The sequence below is a fragment of the Aethalodelphis obliquidens genome, unplaced genomic scaffold (assembly GCF_003676395.1).
Source record: "Aethalodelphis obliquidens isolate GAN/ISIS:26980383/991018 unplaced genomic scaffold, ASM367639v1 scaffold17, whole genome shotgun sequence".
NCBI lineage: Eukaryota > Metazoa > Chordata > Mammalia > Artiodactyla > Delphinidae > Aethalodelphis > Aethalodelphis obliquidens.
This window is the reverse complement of record NW_020837961.1, coordinates 28,812,779-28,830,290: the sequence shown is the minus strand read 5'-3', so window position 1 is coordinate 28,830,290 and position 17,512 is coordinate 28,812,779. Positions and strand designations below refer to the sequence as shown.

General features: G+C 36.1%; 1 protein-coding gene across 4 annotated transcripts in view; it reads left to right on the top strand.

The window, feature by feature from the left end:
• The window catches only part of LRBA (LPS responsive beige-like anchor protein), a 736,343-nt gene that overhangs the window by 562,828 nt on the left and 156,003 nt on the right, over positions 1 to 17,512 (top strand). For all 4 annotated transcript variants that reach the window (XM_027117137.1, XM_027117135.1, XM_027117138.1 and 1 more), the window contains 2 exons: positions 3,435 to 3,575; positions 4,597 to 4,716. In XM_027117137.1, coding sequence (XP_026972938.1) covers positions 3,435 to 3,575; positions 4,597 to 4,716 — 261 coding nt within the window. The remainder of the gene's footprint in view (positions 1 to 3,434; positions 3,576 to 4,596; positions 4,717 to 17,512) is intronic.

Sequence of the window (17,512 nt, the reverse complement as noted above, 5' to 3'; positions counted from 1 at the left end):
TGCTCCGCAACGGGAGAGGCCACAACAGTGCGAGGCCCGCATACCGCAAAAAATAAAAAATAAAAATAAAAAAAAAATAAAAAAAAAAAAAACCTGATTTAGAAAGTTTTGTTTTGCATATCTTGTTCTGAAAGGTATCAGATGAGAATTTCAAACAGAATACTTACCAATCTACCACAGTTGTCAGTTTGGCTATTCGTGAGAATAATATATCCTATGTGTAGTTTTTTTTGTTGTTTTGCTATTTATACATTTTCAAGAGTTCTGGTGTTCTTTTTTCTTTAATTTGTCTTTTCCTATTTTAATCCAAGTTCTTATTTCCTTTTTTTTTTTAACGTAAATGCTTGTGTTGGTAGTCCTGATACTCTAATTTTTAAATAATTCCATTTTATTTGAATCACTTTTTCATCTTGTTGTGATTAAGGTTCTTTTATTATTTTACAGATTTAAAAAATCTTATATAATTTTATTTGTTAGCTTTTTGTAGTGTTTAAAATTATTTTTCTATATCCTCAGCCTATTTATATTTACCTGGTTATGAACTTGAATTATACCTCTCTAATCAATACTTATTTTTTATTGATTTTTTTCCAGGAAGTCATGACCATTTTAAATGACCAGTATTTTTGCTCTTCTTCCTTTAATCAATTTGCTGATTTTGAAAAATTACCTGTCAAGCTTTTACAGTTAAATTGTACAAAGAGCTTTCTGTAGGATGATAGTACTAGGCATCTTCCTGAATTGCCCTCCATTTGTTGCTCTTAATATACTGTATAAGTAAGAGGAACCATCAGCATTTACTTTTAGTTCTTTTGCAGAGATGAATAAATATCTTGAAATGCTGATTTAGATAATGTTTCAAAAATGCTATGATGCACTTTGGTGTATGACTGACTCTTGCTTAGTTAAATGTTTTGCAGCATTATAACATAGTTGGATTCAGCTCATCTTTTAAAGCAATTGTCAGAAAAATATGGGCCAGCATGGTAGAATGTATTAGCTCAATACATTGTCTCCATTTTATTATGAAGCTGCTGAGGAAGCTGTGATATACAGCACTGTCATTACAGATCTATTGTTAGGATGGTTCTACAGTCTTCTTTGCACTGCCATTAATTTATAGCAGTAAACAATATGTAGCCTTCCAACTGCAGCAAAGCAGAATCTTTTAATGAGGTGGATGTTATTACCACAATAAATCAGTGCTTTCGCGTAATGTATAATTCAATGTGTGTATTCCCACTGTAACTTCTCTGAGTAAGCTGATAGTGTATCATTGTCATTGCACAGCTCCACTAGTCTGTTTTTTTTAACCTTCTTTTATTTGGGGACTTCTTTTTTATATGCTTGCAAATAAATGTGCTATGTCTTGATAGCTGTCCTGTAGCAGGCTTCAGAAATCAACTGTAACAATCACAGCCGGAATCAATACTGTGGGTTCTACGTATATGGATCTCTGCACGATGCCATTTTTTTTCGGATGCTAGTGAAATCAATCCTAATTGGTTTTAGCATTATATTCAAGAAATGTGTTTCTATAACTATTGATTTTGGGGGTGTACTCATTTGGAGAGTAATAAAAATAGGAGCGCATAAAGTGAATACTTAATATGCTGCAGAACCATACAAAAGGAACATTGATTTTGTTTTCACGTAATTTGTCTTCCAGTGATTTTATTTCTTCTTTCTTTCCTTTGCATGGCTCAGTCTTCAGGGACAACAGCTAAAATACATTTAAAGGCATTCCAAATTGGTTCTGTAACAAAGATTTCTTGGAGTCAGTTCCATCCTTAACTGGCATAAGTTTAGTAAATCAGATTTAACTCTTTTGTACAGAAACTAATGCTTTAAAAGATGACATTTTAAATTGGTATACTGTGATACTGGTTTAAAATAATAATCAACTAAAGGTTTTTAAAAATTTGCTTGTAGAGTTAAAAAAAAGGGCTTAAAATAAAATGTTGATTAGAACCATCCTATTGAAACAGAATGAAAGGTACTAGAAATAAATGGCAGTTTTGAAAAAATAATTAACAATTTTAAGAAATATAGCCAAAATGATCATTTAAAATACTGCTTAAAATTACTTTTTAACATGAAAAGCTACTTAAAAACTAGTTTAACATTGCTTCATTTTCCATAGAATATTTCTGAATGCATCTGTTTTAAAACCAGTATTTTAAATTTCAGTTTAACGTTTTTTGCATAAATGATCAGATATTTTCTTTCTCATATAAATGAGTGACTAACTGATAGGTTTTCATTAAAGAAAGTAATCTTACATTTTTTTTCAGTGAATTGGTACTTATATTTTAAATAAAGAGTAGAGATTTTCTAGAGATTAGAATGTTTTATGAGAATGAATTGTTACTTGTTTTTTAAGCCCTTAGACCACTTTGAGAATCTTAGAATACTCTGCATGTCTTCCTGAAGAAAATTGTACATGTGCATAATCACATGAAATTTTGCTTACTGGTTAATGGAGTTCATGAATTCCCTGAATAACAACAGCAGCAGCAACAATAATGATACTAGCTAACATTTATTATGCTCTTATCTTATACCAACCAATATTCTGGGGGCTTATAGGTTATTGTTTTATTCAAACTTTACCCCATTGTTAAAAGATAACCTTAAAAATAATAGCATTCATTGAATATTGTCAGGTATGGTTTGTCCCTCCATGTACTTACTCATTTTATTTTCCAAAACAACTTTCTGACTGGGTATTGTTGTCACTCCAGTAAACCCAGGCTCTTCATCACTTCGCTGTGCTGCTTTAGGGACCTCTGCTGTAAAGTATTATTGTACAAGCTCGTAATCTGTCTAATATTCTATTCATGTTACACATTTAAAAAAAATTTCATGCCGGCATGTTTTTATCTTTTAAATTTTGGTTTTACTCATACTATTAGAAATTTCTAGATTTACATTTAATCCCTTTTTCACACAATCTCCTCCTTGCACTCCTTCTCCCCCACCCTCGCCCCCTGCCAAATTTTGTTGCATTGTCTTCTCACAATCTATGATATGTTAATCCTTTAGCTTCAAGATTCTGTTTCTGGTTGTCGCTTCTAAGGACTAAAGAGGATTTTATAGATGCTTTCCAAAGTATCATGTAACTAATATTCACTTCATGTAATTATCTTCATGAAAATGCTTGTTATGGGCTGATTAAAGACCTTTATTCAACAGAAACTAGACTTATTGAGAAATGACAGGTTTCTCCATTTACTTATATGTGTATATTTAATGTGCATTGAAAAATAAATTTATATTGCAATCCACTCTCTGACTGTAACACTGCTTTAATTTGAATAGTATGTATTTTTAATTCACTTTCACACTTGCTGATTAGATAATATTTGAAGAGAGAAAGAAATAAAGGACGATTGTATTTATGTGTTCTTGTTTCTTCTCCTCCCCGTTGGCAGCCAATAGGAGCTTTGAATCCAAAAAGAGCAGCATTCTTTGCAGAGCGTTATGAATCCTGGGAAGACGATCAAGTTCCAAAGTTCCACTATGGCACTCATTACTCAACTGCAAGTTTTGTTCTTGCATGGCTGCTAAGAATAGTAAGTTCAATTTGAATAATAAACCATGAATAAGTAAATTCAATGTTGTGGAGAATATGCATTGATTAAAAATCATCAGCATCTTTTTTGAATGGTGAAATTTTTTTCAGTGATTGAGACTCTACCTATATAAGTATCTCTTTATCCCATTTGGGCTGTATTTTATAACACGTTACTGTAGAATGGCCATAAAAATGTTTCACCTGGAATTGCGTGAATTTTTTTCCTTAAATTTGCCTCTTCAAGTCTTTGATATCTTACCAGACTCTAAATTGTAACATATGTTATTTTCCAATGTAGTCTATTAAAATAAGAACTAAATAAGATTCCCTTAACACAGACATATATTCATATATTTTGGAAACTTCAGTTGCCCAAAATGGAATAAGGTGTGTTTGTAATTTACACCAAGACTGCTGTGTATTGATAACATATTGGTTAAACAAGAAATGTTTCCGTAAAATTGAAAGGTGATTCATCTACTAGAAAGTAATTTCTTTGGGAAAGCATTAGCAGCACATCATTAATTAAAGCTTGTTAGAGGGTACAGGCAGATATAAATCCTAGAGGTAATTTATAGTGCTTAGCTAATTTCAAGCAATTATCCACTAATATGTGTTTAAGTGTTCTTTAACTAAAAGGAGGCTTTTAAATCTTCCAAACATTTTTCTTTTCTTAATCATAAATTAAATATTGAGCCATAACAATAGGAAAATTACATATTGGACTGTTTCCCTGGACTGTGAAGCAAATGCAGTCTAATTTATGTCTGAATGTTATTAATAAATTGTTCTTGGAAAGGAAGAGAGTCTGAAAAATATTGAAGAGAGTCTGAAAAATACTAAATTTTGGAAATATTTCTTCTGAAACAAAAATAATATAAGAATATTAATGTAATAATTTAAGTATAATTCCCAGTCTATGCCTAGTACGTATTACTGGCTAATGTCTATTGGTAACTAAGTATTTAGATATAAAGATTTATAAAAAACCAGGCTTTTTTAAATGGCTTATTTTTTAGGAACCCTTCACAACTTCTTTCCTAAATTTACAAGGAGGGAAATTTGATCATGCAGATCGAACTTTTTCATCGATTTCCAGAGCTTGGCGAAACAGTCAGCGTGATACATCTGATATTAAGGTACAGAAATACTTCATTTTACAATTATTATTGCCAATGTGTTTCTTATTGAATGGATGTTGATAATTTCTCTCTTGCAATACAGCCCTATTTACTAAAGATGAGCCTCAAAGGATGAGGCCTTAATTAAGTGGCCAATAACCATTATATAAGATTTCTCTCTCTTTCTCTCTCTACCTCCTGTGTCTGTCTGTTTCTGTCTGTGTGTCTCATCTCTCTCTCCTTAATTGTGGAACAGTTGTTTTCCTTCCTCCTTGGAATCCTTTTTAAAGGAAAAATACAGTATTATGGATGTAAAGCAGCGTGCTTAATGGGATTCCAAACTCAATGAATAAAATTAATATAGTCACAAAAATACTGTGAGAAAGATCTCAGATGTTTAGTTTAATTCAACTTATTTTATTGATACTTTAGCAATCCCCTGTCTCTATTCTTAAGGTAATCATCTTTTACCTACTGCTGGTTCTAAATGCCTACCTGACTCTGCTTGTTATAGAATTGCTTTATTGTTGAGGGGAAATGAGTTCTTCTATCTATATATATGTTCAGTAGATCAAAAACTTTGCACAGTAGCTGATACAATACTTTTGCTTCTGCCCTCAAAAGTACTGTATTTTAGTTTTGTGACATAGTATCTGTTTCTTCACTGTTTAGATGCTGTTGAGTAAAACAAGATATGCCTGTGGCTGTGTCCTTAGGTGTCGTAAAGAGCTATGTCTTATACATAAATAATTATACTATATGGGAGAAAATGATAAGTACATATGAGAAATATTTGGGCTTGAAAGAGGAAAAGTTACATTACTAATGTTTATGTTACTATAGAGTACTTTAAAAAATTAATTAAAATTATAATTGTATCTTACTTTTAGTCATGATACATTACAGTCTATAAAAAGTGTTCACATACTTTATCTTACTGTAGAGTATAACATTGCTTATATCCCAGATATTTTATTGAAGATTCCATCATATGCAGAAATAATCTCTTTTTTAAATTTTTTTTTTGGGAGGTGGGGGCTGTGTCAGGTCTTAGTTGCGGCATGCAGGATCTTTCATTGCAACGTGCAGGTTCTTCGTTGCATTGTATAGGCTTCTCTCTAGTTGTGGCGTGCGGGCTCCAGAGCGCACAGGCTCAGGAGCTGCAGCACGAGGGCTTAGCTGCTCCGTGGCATGTGGAATTTTAGTCCCCAACCAGGGATTGAACTGGCGTCCCCTGCATTGCAAGATGGACTCTGAATCACTGGACCACCAGGGAAGTCCCCAGAAATAATCTTTTATATTGGAACATCTATAGGAATTTTTGATAGCACAAATAATGTACTCTGAAATACTCTTGAAATTATCATATCCCTTAAGAATCATCAGTAGATAATTTTGAAATGGATAATTAGATAACAGTAAATCAGAATAGTTAACAGATTTAATAATGGTTTCTACTTCTAATCTCAAAGCTATTTCTTTACTTACTTTAAACCTTTTGAGAAGTCATAAGAGATATGGACATAGGAAAACATTGATAAGACTTTTTGTTATCAAATTGAAGACATGAAAAAAAATTTTTAATTTCTAAGTTCCTTTTTTTTTTTTGCGGTACGCGGGCCTCTCACCTCCACGGCCCCTCCCGTTGTGGAGCACAGGCTCCAGACGCGCAGGCCCAGCAGCCATGGCCCACAGGCCCAGCCGCTCCGAGGCATGTGGGATCCTTCCGGACCGGGGCACGAACCCGTGTCCCCTGCATCGTCAGGCACACTCTCAACCACTGCACCACCAGGGAAGCCCCTAAATTCCTTTGTTTTTTAAGTATCTCAGGACCAAGTTATAACCTCATACTTAAGTTTGGTAATAGAAGTGTAAACAAGAACAAAATTGTGAATTTGAATTTTTTTCTGCTCGGTAATAGAGAGGTAGTGTATATCTTCAAATTTCTACCTCTCTGTATTAGACATTCCCGCTTAATGCTTTGTTGGACGGGAGATACATGTGATAGATAGATCCTTGTAGTTTTGTTGTCTCTTTTTCCTAAATCTCCTCCTTTTTCTCTCAAGATTCTTTATTTAGCACATGTCTGGTTCCATTTCCCCAAACATTTCCTTCAAAATACCCCACTTGTAAAAAAAAAATAAAAAATAAACCCACACAAAACAGCTACAGCATTAAAAAATAAAACCCCCAAAACCCCATATGAACTTTACCTTTCTCATTCCTTATTTTTCTCATTACTCTTGTTTCTTCACAAATAATGACTCAAATCCATCTCGCTTCCCTTTGAATGCCTCAGCAGATTTTGATAAAAACAGCCCCAATTACTAAACCAATACTAGAATTTTAGTTCTTGTTATTGTGCTACTTAATTTCTAGCTTCCTAGCCTAGTTATATAGGGCATCTAAATGAAGAAGTAGGGTACAAAGTTAAGGCAAAAGTTAAAAGAAAAATAAAAGAATTAAAAATTCCAAGTGTCAAGTTGATTGGAGCCTGCTTAGAGATACAGCTTTATTTTTTTTATTTTTATTTTTTTTGCGGTACGCGGGCCTCTCCCTGTTGTGGCCTCTCCCATTGCAGAGTACAGGCTCTGGATGCGCAGGCCCAGCGGCCATGGCCCACGGGCCCAGCCGCTCTGAGGCATGTGGGATCCTCCCGGACCAGGGCACGAACCCATGTCCCCTGCATCGGCAGGCAGACTCTCAACCACTGTGCCAGGGAAGCCCAGATACAGCTTTATTCTTAAATACCATTTCATTATGTTCAGAGGCACAAAAATTTTCTTCAGGACTAACTTGGATGAAACCCACTTGCTCTTCTAACCAATATGTATATTTTCCTAATTTTCTTTTTTTTTTTTTTAAACCAGAAAATATCTGTAAGGTGAATAGGACATTGATAAATTACTCCATTTTCTATATTAATAACCTGGTAATTTGGACCCTACAACTGAGTGAACACTTTGAAAAGTATATAATACATGGTTACACAGGCTATAGGCTATTGAAAGAGCCTCCTTGTAGTTGGTCCTTCTACAACTGAGGAGGGATTTAATCATGCCTTTTTTATTTTTTGTTTTTGATCTTGCCTCCTCATGTTACATTCTAACACTTTATAAAGCATGTTTAAATTATTATAATAATATAATGTATAAGAATGAATATATTAAGAAAGCACATTTAAATTACTATAATAAACATTTCATTGAGATATAACATTATATTTCAGATGGAATCATATTAATTATAGTCTGATCTTTATTTGTGTTGTCGTGTTAGAGTTTCTAGAAATACGAAGGAAAATGTTAAACAGTAGAGAGGGGATAGTGAAGTATGTGAGTGGGTGGTAGGAATCACTTTACTGAGTGGCTTCTGAAGTATATGTTGCTAGATTAATATGCATTCTCTAATGTTTTCATGACATTTTACAAAAATGAAATATTGTTAGGTAGATAGAAGATTTATTTAAATTACTTTTTCAGGGAAATTCTCTGGCAGTCCAGTGGTTAAGACCCTGCACTTTCACTGGCGAGGGTACAAGTTCAGTCCCTAGTGGGGGAAATAAGATCCCGCAAGTTGCACAGCGCAGGCAAAAAAAATAATTAATTAATTAATTAACTAATTTTTTGGAAAAAATAAGAATAAAATAACATTTCTAGTACTTAACTTTTTTTGCTAAAGGGGAACTGTCACTATAATATCTTAGGATCCCTATTTCTTGTATTCTGCTAATACTCAGAATAATTTTACTGAAAAAATATGTTATTCCTAAAAATAAAGGTTAAAAGATTAATTATTTTTATTTCAGAGAAGAAAGAGACATTATCAGATTTCACTAAAGCAGTCTTTCAGTTTTAGCATGATTTACCATTTTAAAATTGGGGGGTTCGTTTGTGTTTCGGTTCATCATTGGTGGTTCCATTTCAGGCCTGACCCTCAATGATGCTTTTTATTCTGTCTGGATAAAGAGTTCAGAAGTGTTGATCAGTTCTCTAACTAGGCTTACCACACTGTCCAATAGAAATGTAATGTCAACCATAATTACGATCACATATATAATTTTAGATTTTCTTGTCACATTTTAAAAAGTCAAAAGGACCATGTGAAACTGATTTTAAGAATATATTTAAACTGATATATCCAAAATATTTTTATTTCAGCATGTAATCAATATAAAATTATTAATTGGATATTTTACATTCTTTTTTTTTAATATTAAGGCTTTGAGACCTGGTGTGTATCTTATATTTACAACAGGTCTCTTCTCAGACTAGCCACATTTCAATTGTTTAATAGCCACTTGTGGCTAATGGCTACTCCATTTGGCAGTGCAGACTTAGGGCATTGTTTTGGCATCACACCAAGGGATAGCTTTCTGCTTATGGAAGGAAGAATGCCTTCTTGCTCTTTGAGCAACAATATTCCTGATGTTGTACTCCATCTAAATATGAACTGACAGGTAGTAGCAATAATAGCTAGTCTTGAGGACTGAAATAGAAAGTGCTAAAATTGGGTTGGAGAATCATCACTGTGATAAGTAATATTTTAAAATCCCCCAGCAGAAAACTGGACAGCTACATGTAAAAGAATGAAGTTAGAACACTCCCTCACACCGTATACAAAAATAAACTCAAAATGGATTAAAGACCTAAATGTAAGGCCAAACAGTATAAAACTCTTAGAGGAAAACATAGGCAGAACACTCTATGATATAAATCACAGCAAGATCCTTATTGACCCACCTCCTAGAGAAATAGAAATAAAAACAAAAATAAACAAATGGAACCTAATTAAACTTAAAAGCTTTTGCAAGGAACTTCCCTGGTGGCGCAGTGGTTAAGAATCCACCTGCCAATGCAGGGGACATGGGTTCGGTCCCTGGTCCGGGAAGATCCCACATGCCGCAGAGCAACTAAGTCCATGCGCCACAAGGACTGAGCCTGTGCTCCAGAGCCCCTGAGCCCCAACTACTGAGCCCATGTGCCACAACTACTGAAGCCTGCACACCTAGAGCCCGTGCTCCTCAACAAGAGAAGCCACCGCAATGAGAAGCCTGCGCATCGCAACGAAGAGTAGCTCCTGCTCACCACAACTAGAGAAAGCCCGCATGCAGCAACGAAGACTCAACACAGCCATAAGTAAATAAATAAATAAATAAATTTATTTATTTTAGAAAAAGCTTTTGCACAGCAAAGGAAACCATAAACAAGATGAAAAGACAACCTTCAGAATGGGAGAAAATATTTGCAAACAAAGAAACTGACAAAGGATTAATCTCCAAAATGTACAAGTGCTCATGCAGCTCAATATCAAAAAAACAAACAATGCAATCCAAAAATGGGCAGAAGACCTAAACAGACATTTCTCCAAAGATATACCAATTGCCAACAAACACATGAAACGATGCTCAATATCACTAATCATTAGAGAAATGCAAATCAGAACTACAATGAGGTATCACCTCATACCAGTCAGAATGGCCATCATCAAAAAGCTACAAACAGTAAATGCTGGAGAGGGTGTGGAGAAAAGGGAACCCTCTTGCACTGTTGGTAGGAATGTAAATTGACACAGCCACTATGGAGAACAGTACGGAGGTTCCTTAAAAAACTAAAAATAGAACTACCATATGACCCAGCAATCCCACTACTGGGCATATACCCTGAGAAAACCATAATTCAAAAAGAGTCATGTACCACAATGTTCATTACAGCACTATTTACAATAGCCAGGACATGGCAGCAACCTAAGTGTCCATCGACAAATGAATGGATAAAGAAGATGTGGCACATATATACAATGGAATATTACTGAGCCCTAAAAAATGAAATTGAGTTATTTGTAGTGAGGTGGATGGACTTAGAGCCTGTCATACAGAGTGAAGTAAGTCAGAAAGAGAAAAACAAATACCGTATGCTAACACATATATATGGAATCTTAAAAAAAGAAATGGTTCTGACAAACCTGGGGCAGGGCAGGAATAAAGATGCAGACATAGAGAATGGACTTGAGGACACGGGGAAGGGGAAGGGTAAGCTGGGATGAAGTGAGAAAGTAGCATTGACATATATACACTACCAAATGTAGAATAGATAGCTAGTGGGAAGCAGCCACGTAGCACAGGGAGATAAGCTCATTGCTTTGTGACCACTTAGAGGGGTGGGATAGGGAGGGTAAGAGAGAGACGAAAGAGGGAGGGAATATGGGGATATATGTATACATATAGCTTTGTATACAGTATGTATATGTATACATATAGTATATATGTATATACATACATATACATATACATATAGTATGTATATGTATACATATAGTGCTTTGTTGTACAGCACTAACACAACATTGTAAAGCAATTATACTCCAGTAAAGATGTTAAAAAAAAGAAAGAAAAGGGTGGTTATCGTAGGTCACGCTGATGCTGTGCTTCAAAGAAGTCCCACATCCCTTGATGCAACCCTATCCATTTTAAAAATACAGATACCCAGTTCTTTCTCAAAAAAAAAAATCCCCCAGCAAACTCTGTTTCAAGTTTTAAAAACATCATTTAAGTTTAGAAACTGAGGTACAAAATAGATTACTGTCTTCAGCCTGAACCATCATAACCAAATCTTGTGGAACAAATCAGACTCATAAAGCTTGAATGAATTTCATAAGGCAGTCACATGTAAATATTAGGCAAATATCTAAGCTTTTCTAGGCAGTTCATTGTTGCTGATTCCCCAGCCCCCCAGCTCCCCGTTGAGGCAGCAGGCAGCACACACGTTTTCAGGTACCGTTAGTGTCAATAAATTTAATCTAATGATTAAATAGAATCTGATTTGCTGCAGTTTAAACTTTTTTCCTTCTCTCCTATAGAAGTGATTAACAAATCAGGATCTGAGAGTGGAAAGAGTCATAAATGTCAGCTCGGTTCATTATTTTAGAAAGGGGGCAGTAGTAAATGGTTCTTTTACATTCTTTATATCTTTTACATGGAGATTGTTGGAGAACTATACTTCTCTAGAAGCTTGGAATTTAGTACAAAAATATTTTTTAAAATAACCTGTGCTAAAAATAAACTTAGGGTAACAAGTTTGGTGGAATCCTGAGATAGCATTTAATTTTTAAAGTTTTTATTTTAATTGAGTTTACGCACAATCAGGCCCTGGTTGTGATACAGCATCAAATGAGACAGAGCATTGCCTTCAGTGAACATTTGCGGTAAATGGGGTACTGACGATAAAAGCATTCCAGCAATTCAGTATAATAAAGGATCTGTGGCTCATAGCTACAAGATCTGAAATGAGGAGAAGGGAGAGGAAGAGGCAATTCAGGGCCTATCATGGGGTGCCTTATAAGCTTCAGTAAGGAGGTTGGACTTTATCCTGGGGGCAGTGGGGATATACTGGAAAGGTCAAAGCAGAGGGGATTTTGTGGTTTTAAGTGACCGCTGTGATCGGTGTTTGTATTACACTGAGCAGGAGTGGAAACAGTAAGTAAGCTGTTAAAGTAATGGGGTGAGAGGCAGTGGAGGCAGTGGTACTAGAGAAATGTGATGAATTTAAGACATATTTAAAAGGTAAGAACTGTTAGGATTTGCTGATTGATTTGTCTCCTAAGATGAGAGAGAAATTAAATTTGACTTGGACATGTACTTAGAGAACACAGAAGAACAACAAGTTTAGTTAGGGCATGGGGATCTAGCTCCCTACCTTCAGGCAGAAAACTTCTTATGACAGGTGAATTCAAGTCCCCCCAAACACATTTAGTTAAGCCAGCATTTACTGATTATTTTATCATATGCAATACATAGTAGGGAGTTTTTGGGGTTAAAAGGGTAAGATAAACACAGTTCTTTACTTCACATATCTCCAGGTGAGAACGACACATATACATAAAACTGTTTTTAATACAAGTTAGACAGCGCCAAGTACTATAATAAGATATAAACAAAATGAAATGAGTTTTTCCTGGAGGAAGTGGGGTTGTGAATGACTTCACAGAGTAAGTGGTATTTGAGTTGTATCTTAAAGGATGCAAGGGAGCCTTCCACCTCCCAGATTTACATCTCTAGCATGTACATTTATCCTGGTATCTGACTCGCTCCTTAGCATCTCCATTTTAGCATGTAAAATGTATCTCAAATTTAACACGTTCAGAACCAAATTCCTGATCTTCATTCCTTTAAACCTGCTCTTCTCACAGTCTTCCCTTTCTTAGTTAATGGCTTCTGAGTAAAAGCTGTTGCGAGTAAAAGCTGAAGTCCTTACAATGCAAGACCCTACAGCAACTACCCCTCCCCTCCATAATCCTGTTACGTCTTGAACTCTTTGTACCATTTGCCCTCTTGTCCACTCTGTTCTAGCCAAACAGGACCTCCTTGGTATTCCTCACAAACTCCAGGTATCTTCCCACCTCAGGGCCTTTGCTTTTACTTTTCTTTTCACCTGAAAAATTCCTCCACGTATCCTTATGGATTCATTCCTGCAGCCATTTTAAGTCTTTACTCAAATGTCACCTTCTTAGGGAACCCTCTTGCACTGTTGGTGGGAATGTAAATTGATACAGCCACTGTGGAGAGCAGTATGGAGATTTCTTAAAAAACTAAAAATAGAATTACCATTTGACCCAGCAATCCCACTACTGGGCATATACCCAGAGAAAACCATAATTCAAAAAGACACACACACCCCAGTGTTCATTGCAGCACTATTTACAATAGCCAGGACATGGAAGCAACCTAAGTGTCCATCGACAGACAAGTGGATAAAGATGTGGTACATATATACAATGGAATATTACTCAGCCATAAGGAGGAACGAAATAGTGCCATTTGCAGAGTCATGGATAGACCTAGAGACTGTCATACAGAGTGAAGTAAGTCAGAAAGAGGAAAACAAATATAGTATAATATCGATTATATGTAGAATCTAAAAAAAAATGGTACAGATGAACTTTCTTGCAAAGCATAAATAGAGACACAGATGTAGAGAACAACCATATGGATGGATACCAAGGGGGAAGGAGGGTGGGATGAATTGGGAGATTGGGATTGACATGTATACACTGATGTGTATAAAATTGATAACTAATAAGAACCTGCTGTATAAAAAAAGAAATAAAATTCAAAAAAAAAGTCACCTTCTTAGTAAGGCCTTCTCTGTCCTCTTTCTTTAAAAGTACATGCTTCATCCCATGCACTTTAACTGACTTCTCAATTTCAGTTTTCTTCATATCACTCACCATCCAACATACATGTCTCTATTTATTTATTATTTATGTCTTATCCCACTGGAACATTAGCTCCATGACAGCATGAATTTGGACTGTTTTGCTCATTGGTTTATTCCTAGAGCTTAAAACAGTACCTGGAACACAGTAGCCACTAAAACATTTATTAAATTAATGCTTTGATTAAATAAAGAAGAGTATTCTGAGCAAAGAAAATGACATGAACAAAATTCAGAGAAAAGGCTTAGCACATTGGGGAATGCTTATTGGTCTGCTTATTGGTCTTATGTGCTTGGTGTGTAGGAAACATAGAGAAGGAAAAATACTGAAAGGCAGTTGTGGTCTAATATGAAGACCCTCAGTAATATTCTAAAGATATTTTTCAGTTCGCAGTCCGTGCAATCTCTGGCACAGCTACTCAGCTCTACCACCGTAGCCCAAGAGTAGCCATAGACCATACCATATGTAAACAGATAAGTGTGACTGTGTTCCCGTAAAATTTCATTTACAAAAACAGGTGGCAGCGTTTTGGCCCCTGGGCTGTATTTTACCATCCCCTGCTATAGGCAATGAGGATCCATTTAAGATTTTGTACTAATTGGCTCTATTATTTAAAAAAAAAAAAAAGGCGCTTTGGCAGCGGTATGGAAAGTACTGGGAATGGGGAAGAGAGGTGAGAGCTGGAGGTAGGGAGAAATTTTAGGAGTCTATGACAGTTAAAAGTAAAGACTCTAGGAGCCTCAACTAGTCAAAGAGCTAAGGGAATGACTCAAGAGGTGGGTTAAAAGTAATTCTCCAGGATTTGGCGCTTGGTTGACTGTAAAGGGATAGGAAGGCATAAAGATGATTCTTTAGATTGGGTGCCTAGATAAATGATGATGCTGTGAATTATAATGAAGCTGGTATGTAGACCAAATGTGTGAATTCAGTTTTTGACACATTGATATATTTTCAGAATAACCAGGATATTATCACCTACTAGTTGAAAATTCAAACCTAAGCTTCAGAATAGTGGCATAGGCATGTAGGGTAAGAAGGAATATTAGGCGATACTTATCTTGAACTCCTCAAAACGGTTGTCTAGTCTCTTGATCTCCACTTTTTCAGCTCCCATCATCTCCCAAGCCCACTTGAATCAAGCTTTCTTTTCCACCATGTTATCGAAATCAGTCTTGTCAGAGTCATTGATGAACAATTTCCATGTTGTCAAATGCAAATTTTCAGTTCTCATGGTACTTGATCTGTCAGCATTATTGACACAATTAATTTATCCATTTTCCTTGTAACATTTTCTTCACTTGGTGAAGGAGCCATCTTCTGGCTATCTCTTTGCCTTTTTTTCAGTCTCCTTTACTGGATTATCTTGTTTTCATACCCTAAATTACTGGAGTACCTTTCGGCTTCATCTTTAGATTCCTTCTAGTGTCAACACTTGCTCCCTGGGTGATCACACCTTACCTCGTGGCTCTCCCCTGAATTCTAGAGCTATACAGGTAGCTCCCTTTGAGCTAGATGTACGTTTACAGGCATTTTAAACTGAACATGTCCAATATCAAACTCTGTCTTTCCCTCTTACCCTCCTCTCTACCCTAAGGAAAAAGTCCTGCTCAGTACTTGAATTTGCCAGCACTGTTTATCCAGTTTGCTCAGACCTTTAGAAAACTTGGAATCTTTGATTCCTCCCTATCACATACACCTCACTGCTCATCTTATCAACCTTCAGAATATGTCTAGAATCTGACCAGTTATCACCACGTCCATCACGAGGGTCCTGGCCCAATTTATATTGTAAATCAGATCATATCCGTGTGCTCACATCCATCCAGTGCCTACTCATCTAGCTTAGAGCAAAATTCAGGTTCTTAATGTAGCCACTGAGGCCCTGTGTTACCCGGTTGCCTCTTTGATGACACATCTCTTTTACTCTCCTGCAGCCTCACTTGCCTTTGTTGTGGTTCCTTTTCAAAACTGCCAAGCCCAGGAGTTCCCTGGCATTTCAGTGGTTAGGAGGCTGCGCTTTCATTGCCGTTGGCCCAAGTTCGATCCCTGGTTGGGGAACTAAGTTCCCGCAAGCCGCACGGCATGGCCAAAAAATAAATGCCAAGCCCACTCCTGTTTTGGTGGCTTTGTGTATTACGTTGTCTCTGCCTGAACCACTTTCCCCTAGATAATGCTTCGTTCATTCCATTTTTTTCATTCAGGTCTTTGCTCAAATGTCACCTCCTCAGAGTGGACTTCCCTGGACACCCTCTCTAAAATAACACTGCCCAACTCCCATCATTCTCTATCCCTTCATCTTTTTTTTTTTTTAACATAATACTTGCCAGCATTTGACACAGTACATATATTCATTTGTTTATGTTATGTCTCCATAGCTACAGTTCTGTGAAGGTGGGGGCTTTGTGTGTCGTTCATTTGGTAACCTCAGCATTTAGAACATTTAGTTAGAAATCAATAAATATTGGTTGAAAGAATGAGCAGATATAAAGATATCGAGAAAAGAGGCATCAGTGAAAAAGCCTGGGAAAAACAGAGAGGTAATCTGAGGAGAAAAAGGAGAGTGTATGGCCATTTATGCCAGAAGGGCACAGCAAAATCCAATGGGAAGGTGCTCCAATGGGGCTACTAACATCTTGTATTTTAGGAAGGGGGCTTATCTCTCCACAAGACAACTGGTGGCTGGATGTCATCTGCTGACTAAGAGTTGTTAATGCTCTAATTTTCTACACTTTTACAATTAAGGCACATTGAGTTTTTACTGTTATAGCTTTACAAAAGAAGTCCATGTGGACATCCTGTCACTGATTATATCTTGGATATTCAATTTAAAACTCTGGGCTTCCCTGGTGGCGCAGTGGTTGACAGTCCGCCTGCCAATGCAGGGGACACGGGTTCATGCCCCGTCTGGGAAGATGCCACATGCCGCAGAGCGGCTGGGCCTGTGAGCCATGGCCGCTGAGCCTGCGCGTCTGGAGCCTGTGCTCCGCAACGGGAGAGGCCACAACAGCGAGAGGCCCGCGTACCGCAAAAATAAAATAAAATAAAATAAAATCTATCTTATAATTTATTGTGTATCATTAGTGATGAATGTAAAATTTTATTGTTATGAAATCAGAAGGGTCAGTACAGCATATTCCATACTTAAAATTAAGTAAATAGAGTGCAATTAAATCCTAAGAATTTACTAAATAATATTTGAAAAATAAATGACTATCAGTAATATTACAAGAATTAGTTTTAGCTTTAAAAATTAACCCTTAAAGGTATTAAGTGTATACCTGTTTGTTAGAAGTAATAATACAAAATAGAGATGATCAGAGAATAGTTCTATTTGTGTCTTGTGAGATTTGTTAAACATGAGACCTTTAACTTGCCCTCCACTACCTCAGAAATCCCAGGGGCTGTGATCTGAAGATAAGTTAGGTTTCTTTTTTCCTCTTTCAGCATGTCTTCTACCATAATACATTCCACAGATGCTGATAGCATCAGCTTTAGAGCCATTTATAAGAAAATGTTTAGCTACAGTTAGTAGAACATAATTGCTGGACATTTATTTCTTGATGTATTTGTTAAGAGAAAAAGCTTAAATTAGGATGATTTG